Source organism: Alligator mississippiensis, chromosome 10 (assembly GCF_030867095.1).
Source record: "Alligator mississippiensis isolate rAllMis1 chromosome 10, rAllMis1, whole genome shotgun sequence".
NCBI classification, from domain to species: domain Eukaryota; kingdom Metazoa; phylum Chordata; order Crocodylia; family Alligatoridae; genus Alligator; species Alligator mississippiensis.
Window position 1 is genome coordinate 13242833 of NC_081833.1, and position 12728 is coordinate 13255560.

Consider the following 12728-nt stretch of genomic DNA (forward strand, 5'->3'; position numbering starts at 1 on the left):
GCAGGAGCTATCACTTGCTTTTCCGCTTCCCTGACCAGTCTGTATCCAGTTTTCCATGTTGTCTTTGCAAATACATCCACAAAAACTCCACCTGCTTAATAAAGCTCTTTCTCCAACACAGAACACAAAACAAGTGTGTGACTCTGCAACTTCAAGGCCTTTAGATATGTATAGAGGCAGCCCGTATAGATATCTAAAGAATTCATATAGATAAAACATGAGAAAAAATTTATTTTGGAAATTAAATGAAAAGTAAAATACCCATATAGAACAGCATTATAAATTCTGTAAAAAATGAAGGAGAAATACAGTAAATTACCATGGTATATTTTCTTACTTAGGGTTACAAGGTTTGAAAAAATGTAGCCATTCTGTGCTTTAATACAAGTGAAAATAAATATATTTATTTTTCCTTTACAGTTAAATAAACTCATGCAACTTGTATTTACACACACGCTCACACACACACTAACCACTACCCTTTAAAAGCAGGTGTGTTTACATGTCTTAACCATCCCAATGAGTTATTATTTCTAACCCTCCCTACTCCCTTCATATTACATTTAGGACCAACAGGGCTCTGGATGAAAGAACATCTTAGCAAAGGAAATTTTTGTGCACCAATATACAAGTTTATTCCTTCTTTGATATCCTTCATGTGCTATGAATACTGTGTAGCAGATAAATATATATTTATAGGTATTTCTGTACAACATTAACATGGACACAAGAAGACAAGGAGTAATCATTGTTTTGTCATGGCAACATAGCAGCTTATTCTTAGCTCTCCAGAAAAAAATTAAAAGGTTGTATTTCCTCAGCAACCCACACCATGGCCATGTCTATAAAACTCCAAGATCACTGTGCTACGTACCCATAGCCCACTATGATGGGGTGTCCTCTTTTGAAGGCCACTCAATCTACTGCCATTTGAATGTATTTCTGGTCAATGTTTTATTTAAAAAATCTATATACAACTGTCCCAATAAGCAGGCAACGGAGAGCTGAATTACTTAAGGCAGTCATGCATATGCCCTTTTGGAATTAAGAGATCATGTATAGCAGGGAGTCTTGGCAGGGGGCAAACATTATAAGGAAATATGCAAGAGGTCAAGGAAAGATCAAGGCAGAAACTTGTTTCAGATCTGTAGTAAACGTGATATTCAAAGTCAGTATTAAAGACCCAGCTTGCCATATAGAATGTGTATCAGACAGTCACCCTCCAAGTTCCATCAGTAAGCAAGTAAGTTAAAATGATGCTGAAGGCTTGAGAATGAAGTAGGAAAATGCTGAAATCTGCAGATTTGATACCTAGATGCCTGTGAGAAGGATCTGTCTAGATCTGCATCTTGTCCCCACACCATAGGGTCAAAGCAGCTCTCAGGCATTCACAATGCCCTTGTGAGGATTCCCATTTGACACAGAGAACTGAGGCACAGAGAGATTAAATGACTTGTCCAAAGTCAAACAGGAAATCTGAGATAGAGCCAGGAATTGAAGCCTATCCCAGTGCCTGGGCCAGGAGACCTTCCTTTCCCTTGTACATGAAACAAGTGTGTCTGCTTGCTGCAAATTGTGACCCTTAATGCTGGGCAATTGCCAATATGCTGCGTGTGCTAAGTAGGCCTGCTCTATTATCTGAAGAGCATCAGCTTGTGACCAACACCATGGAAGTCATCTGCCTGACTGCATGTGTGATAAGGATGCTCTGAAAAAATTACTCATCGCCATAACCATCTATTTATAAGCCTCAGTTTTCCTGTTTTTAAATCTATAATGTTAGCCATCTTCCATGTTAAGGCCTGATCTGGCAGCCAACAGGACTGGCTGTGCATAGGCTGCAGGTCTGGGCCCTCAGTGCTACTCATGGGATTTACTCAGATGTTGGGGTAGCTGCAGTGGGAGCATTGCCTAAGTAAAGGCTGCATTCATTCATGTCCATGACACATCTCCTCATGCCACATGCCTTTTCCAGAGCTCTAGAGCAACGAAACAAAAACAGAAGGCAGGGCTATTTGGAAAGATTATTGGCAATGTCATAGTCATTTAACACGTAACTTCACATGAGGAAAAGCAGGATAGTGAGGGTGGCATGCTACAAAAAGGGTGATCAGATTACACTGTGGTCCTCTAGCATCTCTTCATCCAGAGTCCCAAAAGCACAGTCATTAATTCAGGTCTGTCTGCTGTCACTCCTGTCCTAGCTGGGGAAAGAGGCTTTTAACACACTACGCAGGGGTGCTTTTCACCCCCATGCACACAGCATCTCTACAGCAGTGCAGTCTGGAGCCTGGTATGGGATTTGACCAGTTGTCAGCTACAGCCCCTTGAAGTACAGGTAAAAGAACAGCTGTGCATTACATTTCTTCCTGATTACCACACAATTAGGCAATGTAAGAAGGATTCTTTCCTCATCCCAGCCCCTGTATAAAGCCCACTGATGTAGGCTTTGGGTGGCAAGGGCAACAGAAGCAGCAGCAGCAATAGAAGTGGGGATATATTTATGAAGATTTTCTACAAAGAAGGTTGTCCCTTTGGTTTTGAAAAATTCTGAAGTTTATCTTGAACAGATCTAGAAGGCAAAAATAACTCTGTTCTAACATTAATTAACTATGACCTGTAGGCATCATGGAAGAAATTCACATTGGTTGAAATTGTGGCTCTATTAAAATTAAAGCTGAAATTCACAGGGCCATGATTTTACCCACTTTATTGCAAACAAAGCACACTAGCTTAATGCACTGGCTTTAATGCATGGTCCTATGTCTCTTTGGAAATACTCTTCTCATGCAGAAGAGTTCCTTCCTTATCACAAAGGTTCAGGGGCTGTGGTTTTGATACTGAAAACCCTAGCCTCAGTCCACACCATCAACCACGTGTGTTCACAAATGTCTCAGTGAATACACCTCTGGGCATACTTTGATCCTAAAAGAGAGAAGATAATTAAAGAGTGATGCATTAGATGGGAACTTGCCCTTTCCCTTATAGGGTACTCAGGCATCTCCTGTTATATGGCAAACTAGGTATATTCTCTCAGTTTTTTTCCCTAAATTATCATTGATATGCATGAGTTTTCCTGGCAGGGGGCAGTCTAGGTAACAGCACTGAAGGCATGCACAGTTGTATTCTAATCTGACGTGGGGAAAACAAGAATACAAGAGCCCATTCTGGTTGGAATGGGAAGAGAATAGGGTTGCCACCTTTGTTAGTTTTTACTGAATTTAAATTTTAGCCAAAACATTCCTAAAGGGCTAAATAGTCAGTTTACACTATTTAGCTTTAAATGCCCTAACTTGAGACCTACTCTAGCCCTGTGGTATCTTCTGATGTTTTCTTAGTGATCTCCTTTGCCTTAACCCTGGCAGGCAGAAAAGCAACTGTAGCATGAACATATGTTTTAGACGAACAGGTGCCACAGAACTGCCAAAGGATTGCACCGAGAATTTTGCTTGCTTCAAAATGTAGAAGGCAATGGGGCAATGCTATTTCAGCTGTACATTGGTATTACCAGTAGCATCTCACTGCCGGGGGGGGAGTGATGAGCAAGACCTTGTGAGCAGCTTCTATGTAAATACAGCTGCCATTAGGTGCACGTTAGAAAATTACAGAAATATTGCCGACTCCTGGGATTTCATGACAAATCTTGCAGTTGTTAATAAACCAGCTCTTGGAGTCATGATTACTATTGTATGATCCTCATGGCTGTAATGGGAAACTGGAAAATATGTCCAAAGTTGACCGAACTGCACCTTGAAGACTCAACGTGTGAAATGCAGGTACAAATAATCCAGTGTTTCTTTTCTTTAACTCTTAGGATTTTTGAACATTTGTGGTTGGCCACACTTCTTTCCCCTTGAAGTTTCCGAGATGCTCCTGAACTATTGAAAACCACAGGAATTGGCCCCTCTGTCATAAAGTACCTTCTGCTATCAGGCTGGACCACAGAATCTCCACTTAATGGTCTATGCTCAAGAAGTCAGGTGCAGCTTAGTTTAATAGGGAATGGATAACAAAAATATCTTAAACTGGTCTGCTCACGCTGCCCAGGCAGCCCATACTGTTCTTTTCAGACCAGATACATACTCCTGGGAGACAATGTGCATACTAGATCTAACACAATAAGGACAGTTAGTGTTACTCCTCTTCGCTCGTGCCCTTTACACAGACAATTAGTGTGCCTCAGGTGTTGGAGGACTCCACCAAAAAGCAAACAAACCAGAGTGTGAAAAAAGGAAATAGGATAGTTACCTAGTATAAGATAGTGTGTATGCAAGAGGGGGAGAAAATGGAGGGGCAAGATAAGAGAGTCCAAGAGTCACTTATCCTCTGTGATACAAGAGCTAACCTCCAAAGCTTTGCAGAAGTTGCCAGGGCTGTTTGGTGACTGGGCAGGAAATTGTTTAGGGTGGTCCTTTTGTCCGTGGGGCAGGATGAATGCTACCAAGGTGAAGGAGACCCGTGGTATCTCCCTGCTGCATACATATACCAGATTTCCTATGATAGCTTTGAGACAATTACGTTTTCTCTTCTCTTAGACTCATGTGAAAATGCAGCCAGCCCTTCCCCACCCCCTCTATCCCATAGAGCAGTGGTTTTCAACTTTTTTAAATTTGTGGACCCCGAAACATTTCAAATGGCGATACATACCCCTTTGAACTATAAGTGTGGATATTCAGTATTCACATACTTTTGATTGATCATAGTCATCTTTCGCAGACCCATTAGACATAATCTGCAGACCCCCAGGGATCCACAAACTACAGGTTAAAAACCACTGCCTTAGAGCACTGGTCTTTGTATATCCAATTCCAGGCCAAATATAGATAGGCACCATTTACTAACAGGGCACATCTACACATGCGAATACTCGGGGGTGGGTTTACTCTAGAGTAATTTAGTCCAGAGTAACCCCACCCCAGGCAAGTCTCTACACTTGTGGAGAAGTGGGAGCAAACTTGCTGCTCACAGCAGCAGTCTTCTCCCGCCCCTGCTGGCCCTGCACCAGTCACCTGCAGCAGCCAGGGGTAGCTCTAGGCTCCCTCGAGTGCTAGCCCAGGGGCTGGCAGGGAGCACAGGACCAGGAGACAGCTGTCTCCTGGTGGGGGCTGGGAGATTGCTCCCATCCCTGTCCCAGGACCTGCCTGTGGCCGGGCAGGCTCCGCTATTGGAGCCCAGGCAGGGACAATGTCCTCCTGCCCCGGCAGCAGAGAACTCCCAGCCCCTGCTCTGCAACTGCTTGCAGTGCAGGGGCTGGGAGATAATTATATCCAGCCCTTGCTCCACAATTATAGAGTAGGGGTTGGGAGTAAGAATCCTCCAGCCCCCGCTCCATGATCACCTCTGTGGGCAGGGTGACATTGTCCCCACCCGGGCTCCAGCAGTGGAGCCCGCCCCAGCAGCTCCTGGGGACAGGGAGCAATCTCCTGCTCCCTGCTGCCTGGGTGCACATTTGCTCCTGGTCAGCCATCTACACATGCTGTACTGCATAGTAATTACTCCCGAGTAAATTTGCTACTTGTATTTATAGGTAGCAAATTTACTCGTGATTAGAGCAAATTACTGCACAGTAAGCATCTGCACATGTAGATGGTGACTGTGCAATACTTCTGCGCAGTAATTTGCTCTAATCTCAAGTAAAGCATTTTACGTAGACGCGCCCACAGTGTACCTGACTACACAGGACTAATTACAGCAAGTCAGACCACTTGGTTCATCAGATCCCTTCTTTTCCCTTCTACTGTGGCTGGGAAGAAGTGATGTGAAGAAGGTGGCAAATGTGTAAGATATAGGGCAATAGAAGCTATAGGAATAAATATACAAAATAAAGAAGGGAAAGGTCTAAAATAACCATACTGATATGTTCCAGGCCTTTGTAATTCTGTTTACTTCTTTCTGAATGGCTCTTAAAGCAGTCCTAAACTGATCTGCTGCTAACTTTTCTTTCACCAGCATAAGAAATCCCCTGGCAGAGGTACTGCCTTCGATCATTCTTTCTTGTGTTTGCCTGTACTTTCACAATCACATTTGATATTTTGCCACTGACACAGCCCCTACTTTTGTTTCTATAAGCAAAGATCAGTTGCATTTAAAATACACCAGAAAAGCAGACCTGTAACTAGCTTTACTAGAATATATATACATATATATATATATATATACATATACACACATATATATACATATACATATATATATCTACACACATATAGATATACATATACACACACACACACACACACATACATACATATGCATATTATATATATTTATAAGGCACTATAAAATGTACCATCAGTTCTTGAGGAATTTTTTTAAATCTGTAGAAGTAGATCATATTTCCCCATACCATTTGAAATGTCTAGCCAAGACATTTTTAAATGTCTCTGTGATACAGGTACACCAGCTGTAAAATAATTCTTTTTTATCAACTCCAGTTATTGTGATAAGATGAACAAAAGTTATTTTGACAGTAATTCTAATACATTTAAGATATAATTGCTCTTCCCTTAAAAGCTATTTTCACCTGCATAAATAGTTCCTAGCTGTGTCTCTCCTTGTTCAAATATTATGTTCCTGAATGTGAAAAGAAACTTGGCCCACAGAATTAAAAAAGAAAGCAGATAAATTAATGGCAACTCAGGTAATTCTCCGTGTCTTATACAGAACATCTTCATAAACCAGGGTGTCTTTAGAGAATGTCGAGCCAAATCATGGATTGGTGTCACTCTTGCAGACTCCATGGCAGTTGGGGGAGCTGTGCTGTTTACACCAGCTGAGCATTTAGTCCTTCTATATATAGGCTAGTCTTTATCATTTAAAGACACTACAAGCATACAAGCATGACAGGCATTTACAAAGAACATTCTTGAATGAATCCTCTCTCAATGTAATTAGTCTACATCATGCATATTCCAGCCTCTGAGCTTCCACAGCAGCTGCTGTTGAGGGTTTGGCAACTGTATAAACTATGAATCAGTATCCCACATCTAACAGGCATAATTTCACACACTAGAAACAGAGATGAGTAGAACTGGTTAGACAGCCTGGCATTTTGATACTTTGAAGATGTACAGATCTAGATGTCACGGGTAGGACACTTTAATAGCAATGCCTGTGCTCTGCAGCAATTACCTTAACACTAATCTTATTTTCTACCCTCTTTAAAGAGCCTTGAAGGAGGTATGTAAGATGCAATTAATTCCTTTTGTGTTTTATCACATGGAGCTTTGCATTTGGATTGACCTTCTTTGTCCCATGCTAGATTACCATATTTTACAGACTTCTACGTTTTGCACATAAGTAGAAGTCAGACCATGAAAGGCGCCAAGAATTTGCAGTACTCATTGCAGACAGCAGCAGCTGAAGAAGCACCATGCCGCTTGGTTTGGTCCATGGACCGGGATGCAATCGGTAGGACATTAACAAGGCCTCAAAAAGAGGGTAGAACATCACGAATCCAGACCATATTGGGACAAGAGTCTGATGCATACACGCCAGGAAAACTGGACACCTTAAAATACCGAAGTGACTCAAGAGTTTAAAAAATATATATGTATTACGAGAGCCACAACAATTATTACAGACAGAGCTCCACAAAGCCTGCACAGATACATTCCAACAATTCAAGATGGCAAAACAGGTGAAATACAGACCATATAAACATGTCAACATAAACTTCCCATACTGTCTATGTGACAACAACAGTGAATGCCCCCCCTTGCCTCACCAAAAGGCTATATAGTTCAAAACAAACCACATTCCAATTTCCACATTATTTAAGCTTTTTAGGAGTACAGCCATCATCCAAGGAGCCTCCCTCTTCCCCCTGCCCCAGATACAATTGTCTTCAGCAAAGTTTGTGTAACCCTTGGTTTGTGTTTTTGAAATAACAACATAAAGAAAAACGTTTGCCACACATCCGATTTTAGCCCCTGAAGCAGAGGTCTGAGCCACTTTTACTGCTGAGGTCAACCAAAATAACTTGATTTTTTTTTTAATTTAAAAGGAAAATGCAAACTTGTGATAGTTGTATGCTTCTTGTTATCAATTCCCTTGATAATGCAAGACTTAGAGATTTCTTTAATACAAATTCTTATAGGGTGATGCATCTCAAATGTTGTTAGCCATCTGCATGAAAATAATCAGTCCCAAGAATTTTTGCTTCTGAGAATATAAAAACTTTGCTCATTCCTAATTTATTTCTGCATCTAGTTTTTGACATACAGGGCCAAATGCCACCTATAAGCCAGAGCAGAATTTGGCCTGGCATTTGAAATTCATTGCTATTACAGCTTTCCTATTAAGTCAACACACAAAGAAATAAAATAGGAAAATATTAAGGCTTCAAGTAAAAACATCTCCTCTCTCACCCACCCATGGAGTAAGGTATATTTAATTTCATATTCATCTATATATTGTACAATTAATTGTATCGACATCTGACTCTTTCAAGACAGACTGTACTAATATGAAACTGAGTATTACATGAAAGTGAACAAACAGTGAAGCGATGCTAATAATCATCTGATATACAATGAAAACTGACGCATAAACTAAATGAAAACCACTGGTGTTTTTTTAAATAACTAATAGGCTTAATATACAACTCATAGCTAAAAATAAAAACCTAATCAAAAGATTTAAGACTTTTGAAATATGTGTTAAGCAAGAAAAAAAAAAGAGCTACTTTACAAAATGTTAAACCTGCACCAGAGTTTTCTGTTAGGACTGAATGGACTGGATCCTTAGCTGCAGGAAATTGGTGTGGGCCGAATCAATGTAAACAAAGCAGCACCAATTTACATCAGCAGAGGATATGGCCCTTAGTGCTAATAAAAATAGAAAAATAGTGGATAAAAGCAGTAATTTCTTGATAATGCAGAGGCTGCCTGAAGGACATTAACTGTGGCAATCTTGTAAAGGTGACAGGGGGCTAGATCCTGCCACTGGAACATGCAAGCCAGCGCTGGAGCTCCTGCGGATTCACCTGGGGGACCAGAGCCTTAGATGGGAACAGGTGCCCTGCAATCCCAGGGTAACTGTTCTGCATAGATTCCTGTTTCCAGGAAGACTGGAATAATTTGCTCTAGCCTCCAGGCCATTTGTGCTACTCTTAGTCTTTATGCAAGCCTCAAAGAAGAATTTTGGTACTATCATTAGCCTATGAATATGCCGGATGAGTTTCAATTCTGCTTTTCACAAAACTTATGTAGAATTTGCATCTGAATCTAATTATCCCATGTATTTATTTTTTCTTCATCTTCCTGCCTGAGATATACCAAAATAACACTGGCTGCAAGGGCTTTAAAAGGTTTATACAGAGAGTGCTATGTTTAGTTTTATTGGACAATCCTTGCCCGTGAGCTTATATAGCAATTTCAAAGGCCCTTTTGCCCTTCAGCTCTTCCATGGACTTTTCTACTTTTCACTGTAATTGTACAAATGTCACAGAGATGCAGATTTTTAATGCTAATGGGTACAATATTAAAGGTTTGCTTGCATAGCTTGCTTTATAACCCTACAGAGTGAAATTTGTCCCAATACAGATTAGCAACACAATGTACGTGCCATTTAGCTCCTACATTGAGGGCTTCAGTGTGAGTAAATATGCCTGTAGAGATATGTAAAGCCTTGTACTAATCCTGTGCGCAGGATTGATTTTCACCACACGTGGAGTGGAGTTACATTCAGATTGGAATCGAAGATTAGTAGAAACTGAAGGTGGAAGGAAGCTCTCAGGTTATCTGGTCCAGCCCCGTGCCAGTGCAAGATTGCAATTTATCAAAAACTTTCAACTGTTTTGACTAGTTCAGTTTTAAAAGTTCCAAGTGGTCATGCTTCCAATACCCTGCCTTGGAAGACTACTCCACAGCCCTTTCCCCTGTTAGTCATTTTTTTTCCCTTTTAACTTAACCCATTTACTACCAGTGATAACCCCATGTTTCACCTTTGGTTTTACATCCATTGAGTTAAAAATACGTAAACATATCAAACCCACTTCCCATAATCATTGCTTAATTAATGACACAGTCTAGCCCTTTTAATCTTCTTGTGAACCTGCCTCTCCAGTTCTGTTTATAGTTGCTGTTCCCATTTGAGCACGATCCAATTTGCCAGCATCTTTTTGGAAATAAAGTGCCTGTAACTAAAGGTGATATTCTAGACACGATTGTACCAAAGATGTTTAGAAGAGCAATTGCTTCTCTGCTCTGTGATGTCCCTGTTGTATGCCATTCAAAAAGTCACCAGGCCTCTTCTGTCGTATTGACTGCAAACCTGTATCTGGCTGTCTGTCCACTATCACAATACTGCTTTTCCAATTCCTCTCTTCAAATGATGCAGAAGCACGATTGATCCCACAATGCTTTCCATCTTCTCCACACGAGGGCTGATTGACCAAGGACAGACTAAGCAGATATTGTGGGAGGTATAAAGATTTATCAAATCAAGAGAGAAGTGTTAAGCAAGGCAAAGCCAACAACAAAATTTCTCAAGGAACAATAAATCTTGATGTTAATGAAAACAATTAGCTACATAGCTATATACATATGTATATGTATTTAGGGATAAACAAATTCTGAATATCAATATCTGGAAATCTTCCCTTTTTAAACATAAACTGCAAAGGAGGCATTATTAACACTCTGAAGGGAGATGAATTTAGATGTCCAGCAGAAACCTTTTACTGGAAAAAACAGCCAAGAAACAAAGATTTCATATGCTATCGGACTGGCTCAGAGGTAAGTAATCATTCCATCTGACTTCAGCTGCAGTCATTCAGGATATTCTTAATTGCATATATGATCTTCCCAGTTAACAGTGCTCCAGATCTCTGTATTACAAATCTCTAAAGGTGGTTAAAAATGGATTTTTTACAAAATTGGTTTACCCAGAACTTGTACACTAGCTTTTCTTTTGGTTCTTAAAATAATGTTGCTTTTAAACCTATTAAGGTAAGCAATGGTTTCTAGGGACAGAAGAAGGCCCCAGATAACTCAGTGGACTTTACTGATACTGAAAAATTCGGTTCAACACTGAGGGCTGGTGGGAACACACTAGTCATTAGGCAGGCAACAAACTTATAACCTCTAAGCATGTGCTTGGCTCCATCACACGCACTGGATATTCAACAGATCACGATAACCTTGCTGCAAGGCTTTATACACTGCACCAGTGCAAGACAATAAACCACATTACTGCCTAAATTCAATAGGCAAAAATGAGGGAGGGAGGCAGTCTCTGGCTATTCAAAATTTAGTTTTCCATTCAAACATTTCTTTCCTTATACACTTGGTTCTCTGAGTACAAGAACCATTAAAAACAGAGAGAACCACAGAGAAGAATAGAAAATCCTTACTTATGTGGCAGTCCTGTTCCACGAGACACAAACACGCGCACACAGGATTTCACACACAGGAAGGCGAATGACTGACAGTGAGAAGCTGTTGTTATCCTTTCTCTCCTCCTGAACCCAAGTCAGAGCAGAGAGACTTGAAAACACTACATAAGGTTTGAGGGCTGCTGCACTCCTGCCCTCTTCCACTGGAGGAGGAGTAATAACGCCGACATTAATGCTTGGAGGACAAATGGCAGTTCTCACACACGCAGACTGTGAAACTTGGGAAGCCTGGCTTCCATGTCCATAGGAAGAAGCAGTCAGGCCTCTAGCTCCAAAGAGACTCTGCTGGCCAGAAAAGTTGGGGGTATGGGTGGGGAAAATATAGTGACCCCATATTAAGTGTACTATATCACAGCACAACTTCTACACAACCGGTTTGTGTGACAGACAAGTGCACGATGGCTTTTTCGTTCTCTTTCATGAAAGAAATAATCTCTCTGGTTATGGTGCTAGGTGGTAGCCAGTTCCCGACCGTCAGTTTGAGAGTGTCTGATGGACTGTACAGTTCTGTTCCCTCCCCGCAGCTGGGTTTTGGCCAAAAAAAAAAAAAAAGAAAAAAAGATGAGGACAAAAATTAAAAGGACACTGGCAGCTGCTGCTCCTTTGCTGTTGTTGTTGAGTCTTCACAGTGCACCTAGCTTCATGGCTGGCTTAGTGGATGGCTCTTTTATTTTATTTTACACTGAAATTTCATAGGTTGTTCCACCAACTCCAGATACCTTCTTAACGTTTGAGTGTCTTGCAGGACTGACTGGGGTCCCTTGGGAACTAGATGTTGAACCCAGTCGACAATCTGCCCTGGAAATTCCTTTTGGCTGTCCATTTATTTTACTGTGAGGTGTCTTCATCTGCATGTCCTCCCTGCATCAAAATACATACAAAGAGATCTAGAGTTAGTGACCAAAGGAATGAAAGTCAGATACCGTTCTTCCGGACAACTAATGTCCTTGTTACCTTATGTCCTGATGTAGTGAGCAGTTAAGCTGACTCCACTGTGGTTAGTGGGCCCGATGTAAAATCCACTGGCATCGTCTCACCTTGGATCACTGGATCAGGCCCAGTGGAATTACTCACATGCCTAAAGTTAAGCACCAGCCAAAGTGCTTGGCTGAACCAGACTTTATTGCTTTTTTGAAAGCTCTCATTCTCCATTGCTGACCTTTGCCCAAACTACGTTTTGATTGTATTAAAAAATAAACACTCAGAGAAATCTCTCAGGGGAAGGCAGCAGCAAAACAGTCTCATTAAAAATACAGGATGCTGTTGTTCAGCCTTAAATGTCATAGTAAAGGTAAAGTATAAGCCTCTAGGCTCGGCTCGTTAGCGACTG

General features: G+C 41.0%; 1 protein-coding gene across 3 annotated transcripts in view; it reads right to left on the reverse strand.

The window, feature by feature from the left end:
- Positions 1 to 211: 211 nt before the first annotated feature.
- Positions 212 to 12728, reverse strand: part of ZDHHC8 (zinc finger DHHC-type palmitoyltransferase 8) — a 192806-nt gene continuing 180289 nt past the window's right edge. For 2 of the 3 annotated variants that reach the window (XM_014598419.3, XM_019486621.2), the window contains exon 11: positions 212 to 12259. In XM_014598419.3, the coding sequence (XP_014453905.1) occupies positions 12076 to 12259 (184 nt within the window). In that variant the 3' untranslated portion in view covers positions 212 to 12075. The remainder of the gene's footprint in view (positions 12260 to 12728) is intronic. The other variant, XR_009455133.1, reaches the window with a different exon arrangement.